Source organism: Cladosporium halotolerans (genome assembly GCF_011745625.1).
Source record: "Cladosporium halotolerans strain TM138-S3 chromosome Unknown Sca14, whole genome shotgun sequence".
Lineage (NCBI taxonomy): Eukaryota > Fungi > Ascomycota > Dothideomycetes > Cladosporiales > Cladosporiaceae > Cladosporium > Cladosporium halotolerans.
The window spans coordinates 393,134-408,335 of record NW_027191465.1 but is presented as its reverse complement, the minus strand read 5'-3'; the positions used below and the strand labels follow the sequence as shown (position 1 = coordinate 408,335).

General features: G+C 58.6%; 5 protein-coding genes across 5 annotated transcripts; 1 reads left to right on the top strand and 4 right to left on the bottom strand.

The window, feature by feature from the left end:
* Positions 1 to 448: 448 nt before the first annotated feature.
* WHR41_05300 (uncharacterized protein) lies at positions 449 to 1,888 on the bottom strand (the record flags this gene model as incomplete). Its single annotated transcript, XM_069373905.1, has 1 exon — positions 449 to 1,888. The coding sequence occupies one exon, from the start codon at positions 1,886 to 1,888 to the stop codon at positions 449 to 451; it is 1,440 nt and encodes a 479-aa protein (XP_069229702.1).
* Positions 1,889 to 3,231: 1,343 nt separating this feature from the next.
* On the bottom strand, positions 3,232 to 5,727 carry WHR41_05299 (uncharacterized protein; the record flags this gene model as incomplete). Its single annotated transcript, XM_069373904.1, has 1 exon — positions 3,232 to 5,727. One exon carries the CDS (start codon positions 5,725 to 5,727, stop codon positions 3,232 to 3,234), a length of 2,496 nt encoding a protein of 831 aa, XP_069229509.1.
* Positions 5,728 to 6,441: 714 nt separating this feature from the next.
* WHR41_05298 (uncharacterized protein) lies at positions 6,442 to 7,458 on the bottom strand (the record flags this gene model as incomplete). The annotated part of the gene is made up of 1 exon (XM_069373903.1): positions 6,442 to 7,458. One exon carries the CDS (start codon positions 7,456 to 7,458, stop codon positions 6,442 to 6,444), a length of 1,017 nt encoding a protein of 338 aa, XP_069229508.1.
* Positions 7,459 to 8,764: 1,306 nt separating this feature from the next.
* On the bottom strand, positions 8,765 to 9,872 carry WHR41_05297 (uncharacterized protein). The gene is made up of 3 exons (XM_069373902.1): positions 9,450 to 9,872; positions 9,239 to 9,381; positions 8,765 to 9,181 (listed from the first exon to the last, which is right to left on the bottom strand). The coding sequence occupies exons 1-3, from the start codon at positions 9,787 to 9,789 to the stop codon at positions 8,837 to 8,839; spliced, it is 828 nt and encodes a 275-aa protein (XP_069229503.1). The 5' UTR covers positions 9,790 to 9,872; the 3' UTR covers positions 8,765 to 8,836.
* An 804-nt stretch (positions 9,873 to 10,676) lies between these two features.
* On the top strand, positions 10,677 to 13,565 carry WHR41_05296 (uncharacterized protein). Its single transcript, XM_069373901.1, has 4 exons — positions 10,677 to 11,809; positions 11,868 to 12,163; positions 12,219 to 13,067; positions 13,129 to 13,565. Exons 1-4 carry the CDS (start codon positions 11,298 to 11,300, stop codon positions 13,257 to 13,259), a joined length of 1,788 nt encoding a protein of 595 aa, XP_069229502.1. The 5' UTR covers positions 10,677 to 11,297; the 3' UTR covers positions 13,260 to 13,565.
* Positions 13,566 to 15,202: the final 1,637 nt, after the last annotated feature.

Genomic DNA, 15,202 nt, shown 5'->3' with positions numbered 1-15,202 from the left:
CCTCACATATTGATCAGCGCGTAACAGTCGAGCCGAGCTGGTTTTCATTGTGCCTTCTTTTCACGATGGTTTGGGAGAATTCAGCTGTGATCCCAGCTGGCTTTCATATATATGTTTGACTGCCTGTGCCGGCAAAGCATGAACATTGGGTTTCGAAGTGCGAAAGCGGACTTCATCCCTCGTCCAAGCCGACCACACCTCGGCAGCCTTCAAACGCCACGACAATATGTGTTTTCAGAAGAAACACTCTCGACCACGACTAGAAATAGCTGGTAGCCAGTATAGGTGTAAAACATATCGATTTACTCGCAGATGGACCTATGATCCGCCCCAAAAGTGCATGTAAATCCCAAGGGTATCCCATCCCGCCGCCCAAACTCCACGCTGGAAACGACAATGCAACGACGTAAGCCCCTTCTTCAAAAACCGTACCCGCTAGATCCATCCCTCACCACATCGCCGACCCCTTCTTCGCCAACCGCCTCTGCTCCCCCGCCGGCCCCGCCGCATCATCGCTCGAACTCCTCAGCCCGAAGAAACTGCTCTTCTTCTTCTGCGGCTTGCCCTGCGGCGGCCTCAGACCCCCCTGATTGCCTCCAGACATGAAAACGCTGCTCGAACTCGCACCAGGGTTGACGTACAAGCCATTGCTCCCCAACCTCGGCCCGCCCTGCCTTGCCACCTGAGGCCCAGGATTCCCATACAAGCGCCTCAACCTCTCCGTCTCCCTCTCGACCTCCTCCCTCCGCCTCCTGGCCGCCTCGCGCTCCTCTTCGGCGACGACGCGCTGCAAGCGGCGCCGCTCGGCCTCGGCGGCTTTCTCGCGCTCGGCGGCGCGGCGGGCGAGGGCGCGGGACTCGGCGTCGGCCTGGGAGCGCAGGCGGGCGGTTTCGGCGTCGAGGGCCCATTGGGCGCGGGGGTCGAGGGGAGGGGGCCGGGAGGTGGAGTTGGGGGGAGTGGTTTGGAGGCGGGGGAGGGAGGAGCGTTTTAGGTCGTTGGGTGTTGGAGCTGGGAGGGGGGGTTGGACGGCTGGGGCTGCGGCGAGGGGAGGGGAGGAGGCCTTGCGGGGCGTGAGTTTGCGGGGCTCTCCGGCGGCGGCGCCGGCGGCGGACGACACGTTGAAGGTCTCGTGCAGGCGGTCTTTGCTGGAGAAGTACAGGTCTTTGATGACGACTGCGCTGAGCAGAAGGACGACTTCGAGGCCCTTGGGGTCTTCGATGTCGACGCGGCCGAGGTTGGACTCGTAGATGGTCAGCTCGCGCAGGCTGCGCCAGAGGGCGATGGCGATGTCGGGGTCCTTTTTGGACTTCTTCTTCTCCGTGTCGGTGGATTTGCCGGTCATGTAGCAGGTCAGGTCTTTGCTGAGCTTACTCTCCTTGCGCCAGGTGAAGATGATTTTGGGGGTGATGGCGAGGCTGGAGGGGTCGTCGGCGCCCTTGTCGAGGTTGGAGGCGGACGGGGTGCGGAAGGAGGTCTCGGGCATGCTGAATTCGTAGCTGTCACTCGAGCCCCATTTGCCTTCCTTCACGGCGCATTTGATTTGCTGGTCGGGGTTGTAGAGCTGGACGAAGAATTCGTGGGGGAGTGAAGGCTGCGGTGGCGGTGGCACGCCCCCATTTCGCCGGATTTCCTCTTGGGATAGTGTGGGCTGATTCCAGAGCGGTCGTGCGAGGACTTCGCCAAAGAGAACGTCCGGGGTATAGGCGTCGAACAAAGCGGCGGCGTAGCAGCTCTTGTGGTTAGCGGATGGCGAGGCCGGATCGGCATGGTGAAGGGCATACGCCGGCTCTGGATCGGATCCATGGTGGGAGAGGTAGAAAGAGCGGTGGTGTTTGACGCCATCCTGCGACGGCCTGAGGAAGAAGGCCGGCAGGTTCTCGTCGAGCATGGTTGTTTGCTGCTCTATCCGGGAAGGGAGTTGTTGGTTGTCGCACAGGTCGGTCGGGCGATCACAGCGAGGCGGGAACGCGGGGTGGCCAAAAGCCGTTTTGCGCCAACGTTTCCGTGGTAGTGGGAGTGTTTCAGCGGCACGCGGTGACGTTGGGCGCGAGAGAAGATCGCGTGGATACAGACAGGGAGGTGAGGAGGTTCAGTCAGGCAGACGGGGGCGTAGGGCGGTGTTAAGCGCGTTGGGCTCGCCAAAAAAAGGCATCTCTCAGTCGTCGCCTCGCTAGGCTTGGCTTAGGAGAGGGTGCAAAGTGGTGTCAGTCGCGGCGGGTGCCTCGAAGCTCCACGAGGCGGTGCCGACTGCCTCGCGCCTCGCGCCGCCAGGCCACGCGGAGCAAACTGCGCCAGCCTCAGTCAGCCAGTCAGGCAGCCATCGGCACTTCCCTGCGGCTCTCTCGGCATCTGCCCTTCCCGCCCGCACGTGATGCTATCTTTAGCACTCACGCCGTCTGCCCATCATCAGTATGTACAATCTACATGCACCTTACGCATCACCCGCAGGATATTCTCCGCAAAATAACGACGTACACACGTCCGCACATATGCAAAACCCAACTCAATCGACCTTCAGAGAATCTCATCATCTATGTATCATGACCTCAGAAAGCCGTACCACCACCTCCATCTCCCTTTCACCCTCAGCTCAGCGCTGCGTATCCCCCCAACTCAATCCACGTAATCCTTCACAAACCGTAGCGCAATGCCCCCGTCCTCAGCCCTTCCCGAACCCCACACCCTGCATTCCAAGCCTCACTCACCACCTCACCTCACGCCGCCAAGCATACTGCGCGCGCGAACCTGAGGTCCGAGCTATCCGGAAAAAGCAGCAGAATCAATATCAGAGCCTTCCCAGTGCGCAGCCGGGCGGAGGCGGGGTCGCTTGGCTCGGCGGGTTGGTTGCGTTTCTGACTGATCAGACCACGCAAGCCTTGAGTAGTGTGCACTTCTAGTCAGGCGAGGCGAGGCATCCATGCGCAAGACACCACCCGTTGCGATTGTTCCGCTGGCGTGTGCGTCGTGTACATTGCTTCCAAGTGAGGCCGAGACGCTCGTTCATGCATTAGGTAGTACGTAGTATGTATGTTAGCTTAGCTAGTAGGAACGCGTCGCAATACGTGCATACATACGTACGCACGCGCGCACGCAATAAGGAAAATCCATCAACCGCCCCGCCCTAGCTCGCAGGCAGCAACATTCCCATCCCGTCCCACATCGACTCTCCCCCCTTCTCCCACTCCCCCAATCCCCCCAAAGAACAAAAGCTGAAAGAAAAGTAAAGTCACATCATACACACCCAAACCCCCCCGCCTCCCACCCGAAAACCCTCCTCAACCTTCCCCCGAGCCTCCTACAAATCCTCGCCGGCACCTTCCCGCCCCTGCGCACCTCCTTCGGCTCGTGAATCTGAATCGACCTCGTCAGCACCAACCCCCCTGCGCCCTCCGCTTCGCCCTTCGGCCTAAAAACCCAAACGCTCCCGTACAGCTCCTCCGGCGCGAGGCCCAGCGCGTTGAGGGCCTGCAGGAGGTCGTCCCAGGCGATTTCGCGCGGGGCGTGCGGGCGGGTCGAGGCGGAGGGGAGGAGGGCGGAGAGGGTTTTGTGGTGGCGGTGGGGGAGGAGGATCTTGGGCCTTGGGGCCTGGGCTTCGGGTTCGGGTGTTTTGGGGGACGGGGGAGGGGAGCAGGATGCTGGGGAGGGGTGCTGGGGCGGGCCGCGGGTTTTGGGCTTGGGTTTCGAGAAGTGCGGGAGGGAGGTTTTGAGGTTGTCTGTGGTGGTGCTTGTTGGGGTTGGTGGGAGGTTTTCCGTAAGATTGGCGGCGTGAGGAGAGCGCAGAGGGGTTTTGGGTGGACCCGCGCGCTCTTCGATTTCCGCCCAGTCGCTCGTGGCGTGCACGTCCAGCGGGTCTTTGCTCAGATGGCACCGCAGCATGTTCTCGAGCTTGATGCCGTACTTGTCCATCCGCACCGTCAGCTCCGCCCAAAAGTCCTTGAGCGCGCTCTCCGCTCGCTGCATTTGCTTGACCGTCTCCGCCGTCCGCCGCTTGTCGACGGGGTAGCTGAAGCGGCTGTCGAGCGGATTGCCCAAGCTCGTGACAGCGCGCCCGCCGTGGCACGCGGCATGCACGAGGACCTCCGACTTAGTGATGTAGTCCAAGTTCAGCTCCGCGCGCACGTAGGGGTCGTCTTCCAGTCCCGCCGCGACCCATGCCTTGCTGTAGGGATGGAAAGACGAGATGCAGTGCTCCAGGTCGGCGAGGACGGCTATGTCGAAGAAGTTCGTGAGCAGGCATGAATCGAGCAGCTGGCTGGCTTCGGCGTCGTGCTCGAGCAGATAGTGCGCTTCCTGCACGATCGGCCGGATCCCGTGTAGAGCAAGCCCCGCATCGTCCACGTTCGCGAGCATGCGGAAGATGTGAAAGACGCGCAGCTGCGCGGGCGAGGTGGTGAATCTGCCGTTCCACTCGCTTTCGCAGCCGAAGGCGCATTTGCTCTTCGTCCAGCAGGTCGCGGGGTCGTGGGCAGGGTGCAGGGCACCACGCAGCCCGGAGGAGCGCGGGAGGGATATGCGAAGGTTTCCCATGGGGAGGTTGAAGGCGATGCCCACGGCGCTACTGAGCACGGCCCAGACGAACTCGTCGCCCGGGTTGAGGCGCAGGGTGTTGCGGTTGGCGGCGGCGATTTGCACGCTGAGGGGTCGCATGCCGGCGAATGTGTCGGCGATCCAGGTCCAGGTGTATAGGCAGTCGAGCGAGTTTGCGACCATGTCTGCGGCTGCGGATTGCCAGGCCTCTATAGTCACTTTGGAGGTTGTCGGTAAGCCGAAATACTCGTGCCAGTCTTTGAGATTTTCGAGGAAGTAGCCCGGATCTTCGCGTAGCAAGCTCACGTGGTCTTCAGCAGAAAGGCGCCCGCTGTCGACTAGGAGCTTCATCCGGTCAAGACTTGTCTCATGAGGCGTGCGATAGTAGGCTTCGATTGTGTGCTTCGAGATTGATGCCCACGAGCCCGTCGAGTCCTTCGGGGGCGGAGGCTCCTGCTTGTGAGGTGCGAGCTTGTAATCGGCCGGATTGAGATCATGCAAGACTGCCTGGGCGCATTTCAACAGGAAGCCATAGATGCTCTGCTGAATCTCTAGGATTAATAGACCGTAAATTGGGGTGTAGCTCTGCACCGCGCCAATTCTGCGCGGAAGGAACGCAACTTTCGTCACGCTGCCGTACTGCTTAGGCGTCTGCTTGCCGTAAAACGCCATAGCATACCCATCCCGCTCAGGCTGCGTGATCCATCCATAGCCCAGGTGAGCCTTGTCCGCCTCCGTCGAAGCGAACAACACAGGCAAATTGCGGCCACGAGAGTTGAGGAACAGCAAGAGATTGTGCCCCTGCATCAAATCCTCAAGGTTAATGTACGGCGTGAGATGCGCGTGCGAGCTACAGATCCTCTCTCTCCCAAGACGACGATTATTGAAGTTCCTGAAGCCCTCGAAATCCGGCCTGTGGACGAGCGGGATGCAAGGCTGCACGGCGAGCAGAGTCTCCCGCCGCTGCTTGGCCGATTTCTTGAGCCAGCGCTTCTGGATCAGCGCCTCGAAGCGCTTGAGGATGGCGTTCAGCCGGGTCCAGTCGGCGAAAATGCTGTGCGAGAAGGCCTGGGCCAGCGGCCGGATCTGCTCATTCTCGAGCGACTTGGGCACGGGCAGGTCGAGGCCGCTGGCAAGGCGGCAGCATTTGCACGGCTTGCTGGGCTCTTCTTCGTGAGCTTCGTAGGTGTAGGAGGACATGGCTGGGTTTGGCGTTGGGTGGAATGTGGCGTTCGAGTTGTGGTCGGTGGGTCTTTCAGGGGTGACACGCGCTCTGCCAGTCAGCGAGGTAGAGCTTGTGGTGTGTCTGGAAACTGGCAGAACGCCTTCGAGTGCGTACATATGAGAGCTCGCGGCCGGGAGAGATCTGTGAAAGTCAATTGCTATACGTCGCACACGCCCGCGCCTAGACGCGTGCTTGCTGCGGCGCGCTCCAGGCAGCTCCCGGACGCAGCTTCCCTCTCTGCGTCCTCACACCTCTGGCATACATGATGCCAAGGAGCACGAGCCCGAACGTCTTCTTTCTTATGACTTTGCGGACAATGTGAGAGGCCAGAACACGTCGGGTGTCAATGTGTATGCGCATGCGAGTGTCCTCACAGCTGGTGTCCTCACAGCTCGTGACAAAGCCGGGCCTCGTGGCGGCCTCCGATAGGCGTAGATAGCGGATAGCTGTGAAGAGACTTCTAGATGGATCGGAGAGACTTCTGCAGACTGCAGTGACTGTGAAAGAGAAACCGGAACGCCAGAATTAATTGAGGGGTATACCTAAGCCACACGTACCCATATGTATGCATGAAAAACACACACAAGCCCGCCACAAGCCCGCTTGCTGCCCTTGATGCCCGCCGTGCCGACGCCAGGCCGTGTCATTCGTGCTTCAAAGACATCATGTCACATCATCAAATTCCTCCTTCATTTCTTCTTCCTCAGGTAGTTCATGACCATCGGCGTCACAATGGGCGCCACCACGCCGTAGTACTTCTGGCCCTTCTCCAGCCACGGGCCCACGTCGTACTTGCCAACCTTGATCTCCTTTGGCGGCCTGTCGCGGTCGCGACGGCGGTCGTCGTATTCGTCATCAGAGTACCGGCGTCTGCTCCTGTCCCTGCGGCGACCATCGTCACGCCTGCGCCTGGGCTCGTCGTAATCATCGTCGTAGCGGTCGTCGCGCCTACGCCGCGGCGGCTCCTCGCTGCGCCGGCGGCGGGGGCGGTAGTCTGACTCGTCCGAGGAGTAGTCGTACTTATCACGGCGGCGGCGGTCGTCATCGCGTCTGCGCGGCGGGGGACCGCGGTCCGTATCGCGGCGCCGCGGCTTGATAGGCTCCGCGCCGTACTCGACGCCGTCTCTGGGGCCTTTGCGGCGCGGCGGCAGGCTGTCCTCGTCGTCGTAGTCGTCGCGGCGGCGGGGCGGAGGGCGGCGGCGCTCGCGGTCGTCGTACGGGTCGTCGCGCGGTGGTGGGCGGCCGTACATGTCTGCGGGAGGGTCGCGGTCTCTTCTGCGGCTGCCGCGGGGCGGCGGCGGCAGGTCGTCTTCGTCGTCGTAGCGCGGTCTGCGTCCGGGCGCCATGGCTCGTCTGTGGCGCTCGCCTTCGTCGTCCTCGTAGCCGTCGCGCTTCTCTCTGAAGCGGCGGTCGTTGGCGCGGTTCTTGCCCTCGAGGTCGTGGGAGCGGGCGTTGAGGAATGAAGCTTCGTCCGGGAACTCCGGCTTCAGGTGAGCCTTGCGGTTGCGGCTGCCCTCGCGTTTGATGGCGCTGCCGAGCGGTGGAGGAGGGAGGCTGTTGGCAGAGGTGCTCGCCGCTGGGGGAGCGTCCGGCGCAGCTGGGATGGGGCCGGCGGGCGCAGGAGCGAAGCGCTCGTCAGGATAGGGCGGGCGAGGGTCTCTGTGGCGGCGAGGGCGGGGTTCGTAGTCGTCGTCGTAGGCGGACATGCCTCTGTGGACGAGAGAGAGGGTGAAGGGGTGTTTTTGAGTCAGCGGGACCGCGAAGTTGCGGGAGGGGCGAAAGAGCCAGGGGGTTTGGGGTCGCGGCGCGGCGCTGGGTGATAAAGGAAAGTTTGACTGGGATGCGCCTGTCGGCGGCGCTCGTAGTTGGGCGAGCGAGTCGAGTGGGCGCGCGCAAGTGAGCGGCCTGCAGCTGCAACCTCCTTCACGCGGGCTGTGCGGCCGGGCCTCGACGTCACACTGTCTGGCCGTCCGGTGGCGGAGTGATCGGGCGCGGCCTTGGCGGGGTGTTGATGTTTTGGGCTGTAATGTTATGGCGAGGATGTGCAATGTTGATAATCTTAGACTGTGTGGAGTTACTGCAACGATTGTACGACATCAAGAGCATCACTACTCTCCACTACACGCAAACCGCGAAGTATCACCTCATCACTCGCCCTCCCACCGCCTGCCTCACTCCCTCCCCACCAGTCTCACCAAAGCCCGCAGCAGCCACACCAGCTGTGGGCCCTCGCAGTCCAGCCACAGATCCAGGCTCCACAGCGTAGGGCTGTCCGTTTGCGCGTACTATTCTCGCCACTACTTCCCAGTCCCACTCCTGCATACACACATAACACAGCCATGATCAAAAGCCCACCTGAACCTGCATGTGCCTCGATACCTGCATCCGAACTTGCATGTGCCCAGCAGCTGTGCTCCCGAAGATCATGAGACCGCTTCGTCAGCCGGCCGCGTCCATCCCACGCTGCTTGCTGCCATGCTGATGAGCCAGCCGGGCGTCGGCGACGAGCGAACTCGCGGGAGCTTGCGATACAGCACTCGCTTGCTTAGACCAGTAAGGACTGCGGGCCGCTTGCCAGGGCAGCGGCATGTTCGAGCCGTTGATCGCGCTGCAGCTCTATGTTAGGTGCATGATGTGCGTCTAGAACTGTGGCGCATGCGGATTCCGGAGAGCGGCAGCGTTGATCAAGGCAGTTCGTTGCAGGAATGTCAAGCTCTTGTGGCACGGTGAGCATGGCTATTGATTTTAAGCATGTGTTGGTGTTCTTGGGTATGATATGTAGCGCGTTACACCGCGTTACAAAGCCTCCTCCGCAGCTGACATCTGTTCCTGCGGCTGACGGTTGCGTTTAGCATTGGCCGTGCGCGGATTTTCTGTATCACAAGGCTGGCTGAAGTAAGGTCTGATAATGTTTCTGCGTGGTTGCGCGGAAGGCGCCTTTTCATAAAACTAAGTGATGTCGGAACCGACCAATCAACTCATCATCGATGGACCATAAGGTACGCAATGAAATCACGAGACGATCAGATGATTCGTTTTCTAAAAGAATCTACCAATGAGAAAACCTACCCATCCCCATCACACCTACACAATCGAATCCCCATCCTCACTTTTCTTCCTCCTCGCCTCCCTTCCCTTATCGCTCCACGGAAAGTGCACAACAGGCACCAAAAAGAACGAGTTTGAGCGATCCAGCAGACCCGCCATCATATTATACCACGCGATGAACGACGCGATGATACCGAACACACCTCCAGCGCGCGTCAAAGGCACGTTCGGCGCGCCGTCTGCCGTGTTGCGCGCGTCGAGGTAGCCGACGCCGAGGCAGATGAAGGCGATCCAGACGCTGAGGAAGAGCGTGTTGAAGGCGAGGGTCGAGCGGAGGGTCAGGAGCCACATCAGGACGGTGAAGATGAACCAGCCGAAGATCTGGGGGTTGATGGTCAGCGGTTGAAGGTTTCGGGGGCGTTGGGGTTGTTAACTTACGTAGAGGGCGAAAGCGGTGTAGTAGTCTGGAGTCTGTCCGCCATATGCTTCAGCGACTCGGAAGCCGCCGGGGATTTCGAGGATCGCGAGGCCCATCCAGAAGCCGCCGTAAGAAGAGAGGGCGCAGCCTCCGAAGGTGTTCCCTGGGATTCGGTCAGTCAGGTGGTCAAGACTGCTGAGGGCAGACGACGTGGATCGTTAGAATACGTACCAATAGCGATATCCCACATGCCGGCAAGCAGCTGGATGAAACCACCGTACGCCAGCGCAGGTGCGATGACGATGGTCGACTGGCTGAGGTTCCTCGTACCCAGATTGACCAAGCTAAGCAAGAACGTCGTGAAGGCGAATCCAGCAAGTCCTAGAGGCACGGGGTTCGCGATCTGTGTCTTCGGAGGCTTGTAGAGACCCGGCTGCGCGGCACCTCCAAAGGCTGGCAGGCGCGCGGAATCGCTCGAGTGGATGTGAGCGAGCGGGTTGCCGCCATAGCTGTTGTGTCGCTCACGGTGTTGCGCGAGCTCGCGGTCGGAAGACGCTTTCAAGTCCGTCATGGTGGTGACGATGGCACGGCGTACTCAGTGGTCAGTAAGGAGTTTGGGCGGATGGGATGTCCAATGCGATATGGTGTCGCACGTGCGGCGCGATGAGCAGGACGTCGACGGAACGAAGACGAGGCACACCCAGTCTAAAGAACATCCGGCTCCGAAACAACCAAGCAGAGATTGACACAGCCATTGAAGCTCATGCGGCTCTTCACCGTTGCTGCTATTCCATTCTGACGCGGCCGAGCCGTCGATCATCAACCTTCCCCTCAGCCAGTTCCATCATCATCCCCACACTCTCCAGAGTTCGTCGTTCTCAGGTCTCCCGCGCGGGTCCATAGAGACGATCGCCTGCCCGAAGAATCATCGAGCCAACCAGACGATTGGCGGACGAAAGGCTTGTGGAGCACGCGGGCTGACGGAGGGAGTGCTATGGGGAGGCCGTGTCATCGGTCGATGTCAATCCTATCGTGGGGCCCCCACGGCACGAATCGTGGAGAAGAGCCTCATCACGGGCGTTCGGTAGATGGCCAAGCCATTCATGATTCGCGGGTAACGCTATGCGATTGTGCATACGGCTGGCAGGCCGAGGCTCTCCAGGAATGTCTCTGGGGATTGTTATTGACCAAGCCTTTTGGTGGCTGCGAGCTTGTCCCGAGCGTGAGGTGCCAATTGATCCTCAGAGCGCAAACTCCGTGCACGTGCGCATGCAAGTAACGTTATTTCCGCGATTCTGAGACGAACGCGTGCACGTCCATGTCATCCCGGTACCACCATGCTAGTACGCGCGTGGCTCGATGAAAGATGCAAATGGGCATCTAGACGGTGAGAAACACGTCCGATGCGCCCGGCTCGGCAGATGCATGCACGATGATTAACAGCTTCATGTTAGATCTTGGGATGGCCCCCGGAGAGCTGTGCAAAGATCAACGTCGCACAGCATATGCGAAAACTCTGGAGAGGTATGAGTTATGCCTTCTCGGACCCGGCTCGTCGCTCACCTGGCTGGAGGCGGATGTACGTCCCTCCGAAGACTTCACGTAATGGCACTCCTTACTCCCGCCGAAGGGCGACCCTGCAACGATGATGCAGTGTGGAGCTCGCTCTGCCGCGACAGGACAGCTTCATGGGGGAGAGGAGCTTGGCCAAAGCAACACTCGGACTCTGCTTTCACAAGTGCTGCTTGAATTATTGTTCAACCCGCATGCACAGCTGAAGACACCCGAGGCGCCATTCGTGCATTCGGACAATCTCTCTCCACTGCATTGTGTTCGATGTTGCTGCGTTCAAGTCAGGAAGTCGTCAAGACGGCTAAAAGGAGCTCAGCTTCAGCACCTCCGATGACCGGAGCACAACCCCTCCCCTCACCAAGTGCCGTCCCCGCCTTCTCTCTGCAAAGGGAAGGTCGACAACACAACCTTCAGATAAGCTAACAGCTCAAACCTGAGGGCTGCCTGTCTGTTTCACTCGAAGTAGAAGGTAGGTTGGATCTCTCTTCCATCTATATTGTTCTCCCTATGGAAAAGGCCCAAGAGTCCCCGTTCAAAAAGCACATCAAGCCTAGCGACTGGCGAAAGATCCAGGCCAACATTCAGCGACCCGAAGAAAGCAACACCATGGCAGGGGACTGGAAGCAGACCGCGCAGAACAAAGCCGACAGTGTCTTGTCGCTGATCCCACAGGAATGGCGCATCTCCGACATACCGTCCGCGGACAAGCAGCGCGATGTCACCGGCGCCTATATCCAGCAGTTCTTAGATAAGAAGGAGATTGAGATCACCGAGACAGACGCCGTGGGGATTGTCGAGAAGACTACTAGCGGGCAATGGACGGCTGTAGAGGTTGCGAAGGCGTTCTGCCACCGCGCGTCGATCGCGCACCAGCTCGTCAACTGCTTGCACGAGATCTTCTTCGATCAAGCTATTGCCCAGGCCGAGACAACGGACAACTACTTCAAGGAGCACAAGAAGCCGATCGGAGCTCTCCACGGCCTGCCTGTCAGTCTTAAAGATCAGTTCCATGTCAAAGGGTAGGTCCAATCTGAGGGACTGTGGTGCTGAGTCTGGAGCCTGCCTAACTTGTCACAGCGTGGACACTCATATGGGATATGTTGGCTGGATCGGCAACTTCCAGGGCCAGAAGAACACCGGTAAGGAGCGCACTTTTGAGAGCGAGATGGTCAGCGAGTTGCGCAAGCTTGGTGCCACCCTATACTGCAAGACTTCGGTCCCTCACACATTGATGTGTGGTGAGACCGTCAACAACGTTATCGGATATACCTGGAACCCCAAGAACCGCAATCTCAGCTCCGGCGGCTCATCAGGCGGCGAGGGAGCCTTGATCGGACTTCGCGGTAGCTGTGCTGGCTTTGGCACTGATATTGGTGTGTCAATCATGACCTTGTCTCCTGCAGAACCAACATACTCACACCACCCCAGGTGGCTCCATCAGGATTCCCGCCGCCTTCAACGGCCTCTACGGCCTGCGCCCGTCCGCCGGCCGCCTCCCCTACGAAGGCATGGCCAACAGCTGGGACGGGCAAAACAGCATCCTCTCCGTCGTGGGCCCCCTGGCCACCACCCCCGGCGCCCTCAAACTCCTCACGCAAGCCATCCTCAGCACCTCCCCCTGGCTCCACGACCCCCTCGTGCACGACATCCCTTGGCGCCCAACCGCCGACCTCGCCATCTCCGACCTCCACTCCCGCACCAGCACCCCCCTCTCCTTCGCCCTCCTCTCCCACGACGGCTCCTGCGCCCCTCACCCGCCCGTAACCCGCGCCCTGAACCTCGTCGCCGCCACCCTCCGCGCCCGCGGCCACACAGTAATCGACTGGAACCCCAACCCCCCACACTCGCACCTCGCCTCCCTTGCCTCCGAAATCTACGCCTTCGACGGCGGCGCCGACGCGCGCGCCGCCTTCGCCCTCTCAGGCGAAGAACCCGCTCCCCAGCTCATATCCGCCGACGAGCCGCAGAAAACCGCGAGCGACATCATGCGCGTCAACGTCGCGAAGCGCGAGGCGCAGAAGGCGTACATGGAGTACTGGAACTCGACCGCGGAGTTGACGGGGACCGGCAGGCCCGTGGACGCGGTGATCAGCCCACTGGCGCCGTTCGCGGCGGCGCGGCCGGCGAAGTACACGTATTTGACGTACTCGAGCTTCGTCAATGTGCTGGATTACACGAGTGTTGTCGTGCCGGTTACGCAGGTGGATAAGAACGTCGACAAGAAGAACGAGAGTTTCAAGGCGGTTGATGAGGTTGATCAGGAGACGCAGGATAATTGTAAGTTTCTCGTTTTCGAATATCGGTTGATGGCAATGTGAGACTGACTCTTGATTTACAGATGACCCCGAAATTTACGACGGCGCTCACGTGAGCGTGCAGTTGGTCGGTCGCAGGTTACAGGAGGAGAAGATGATTGCGCTGGCCAAGTACGTGGGCGAGGCTTTGCACGGCACGGCTAAAGCCCTGTAGATGGTTGATGCGGCGGGAGTGTCTAGATTCTGCATTGAGGTCGACCGACGAAAGAGACCTTCCTATTATTGACCACGCAAGTCCTGTCATTGTCGAATCTGCATGTCAACGCGAGACGAGGTGAAAAGTGCTTTCCGAGCCCGCTCAGGTCTGCAGATTCGTGGATTGCCGACATGATATGTGAGCTAAAGTTGACGGATGTGGCCTCAGCCTATCGCATGTTTGAAACCCCCATATTGTATGGAGTATGGGAGTAGAATTCACACTACTATAGGTCAGTGAAAATTGGGCATGCCATCCAACACCCCCAATCTCCCCTTCTTCTTAGCCACAAGATCTAAACAAAGCTGCTTCCGAGCGTCGAATCTCAGGTTAGCCCAATCTATTATAAGCGACACCCATCTGATTCGCGCTGTAGGCGAGATGCGGCTGAGCTGGCCCAAGATGCATTTTTGCCTCTTGCTTCCATCTCTATCCGATTTGCAACCACAGTACACAGACCGAGGGAAACGACCTTGCTGATGCAAACAGTCATTTTTACGGAACCTTGAAATGACCAGCCCTACATCTCAACCATTGCAGACGCCTCCAAGGGACACCACACCTCGCAAACATGTCTTGACCAAAAACGAGTTTTCAGGAGCGAAAAGGCGAAGAGATGAGCAAACTCAGCGTACCTATAACAATAGCCAGGTGCAAGGCTACGCTCGTGCGCACCTCGGGGATAGCTTTCAACATCACGAATACTACGCCCCCGTCTACCAGTATGCAAACCAGATGAAGCCTGCGGAGCGCCCATCATATGACTCGGCCGAGAGCAGCGAAGCTTTCGACTCACTCCAATTTGAACAGATGAACGACCGATATTTCAACATTAGCCCGGCTTGTACGAAAACATGTCAGTGGCTGTTCGGAAGGGAGACATACAGAGATTGGGTCAATAGAGACATGAGATCAGACAACAATGGCTTTCTATGGATCAAAGGCAAACCTGCAGTGGGAAAATCTACATTGATGAAACATGCAGTCGACCATGCTCGAAAACACTCAGAAGAGACTACCATAATTGCTTTCTTCTTCAACGCGCGAGGTAGCGACCTGGAGAAATCTACTGAAGGCATGTACCGGTCACTTCTCTATCAAATGATGGAAAAGATCCCAGGGCTTCAGAAAACACTGGGCGGGCAGAGAAATCGCAGTACTTGGCCAGTCAGACTGCTGAGTACCTTGTCTCGCGAAGCAGTCATGTCTCTCAAGGAGAATAGCTTGACATGCTATATTGACGCCTTAGACGAATGCAACGAAGCAGACATTCGGTGTATGATCGAAGCCTTCGAGGAAATTACTGAATCGGCTATTCTGGAGCATCTCAACTTCCGTATATGCTTCTCGAGTCGCCATTATCCCCACGTTTCGATGAAAGCCTGTCAAGAACTCGTTCTTGAAGATCAAGAGGGCCACGAAGACGATATCTCGGCTTACATACAAAACAAGCTGAAAGTTTCGACTCGCTTGAAGTCCGAGATGGCTACAAAAATCCGGCAACGAGCATCAGGCATTTTTCTCTGGGTTGTTCTTGTTGTACAAATTCTCAACACGGACAGCGACCATGGACATGCCTTCAAAATCAAGGATCGATTAGAAGAGATTCCAGATGATCTGGATAAGCTATTCCAGGACATCTTAGTCCAAGGGACGCAAGAAGATACCTATCTTATCCCAACACTGCAATGGATCATGTTCGCAAAACGTCCACTTGACTGCAAGGAGTTATATCATGCTGTCATGAGCACTCCTCCCGATAAACTCCAAGGGGCTAACATCGGTGACGAACCTGACTCAGAAATCGCAAAGAGGTTCCTGCTAAACTCATCCAAGGGGCTTGCTGAAACGACAAGGGGCAAGCATGCAACGGTCCAATTCATACATGAGTCTGTACGAGA

What these genes read in the sequence shown, in the direction of transcription:
- WHR41_05296 (XM_069373901.1), top strand. Translation starts at nt 11,298, where the DNA reads ATGGAAAAGGCCCAAGAGTCCCCGTTCAAAAAGCACATCAAGCCTAGC. An exon ending in TGGCTTTGGCACTGATATTG is followed by an intron (nt 12,164 to 12,218) that starts GTGTGTCAATCA and finishes ACACCACCCCAG; the next exon opens with GTGGCTCCATCAGGATTCCC. An exon ending in TCAGGAGACGCAGGATAATT is followed by an intron (nt 13,068 to 13,128) that starts GTAAGTTTCTCG and finishes CTTGATTTACAG; the next exon opens with ATGACCCCGAAATTTACGAC.
- WHR41_05297 (XM_069373902.1), bottom strand. Translation starts at nt 9,789, where the DNA reads ATGACGGACTTGAAAGCGTCTTCCGACCGCGAGCTCGCGCAACACCGT. An exon ending in CATGTGGGATATCGCTATTG is followed by an intron (nt 9,382 to 9,449) that starts GTACGTATTCTA and finishes ACCGAATCCCAG; the next exon opens with GGAACACCTTCGGAGGCTGC. An exon ending in ACACCGCTTTCGCCCTCTAC is followed by an intron (nt 9,182 to 9,238) that starts GTAAGTTAACAA and finishes ATCAACCCCCAG; the next exon opens with ATCTTCGGCTGGTTCATCTT.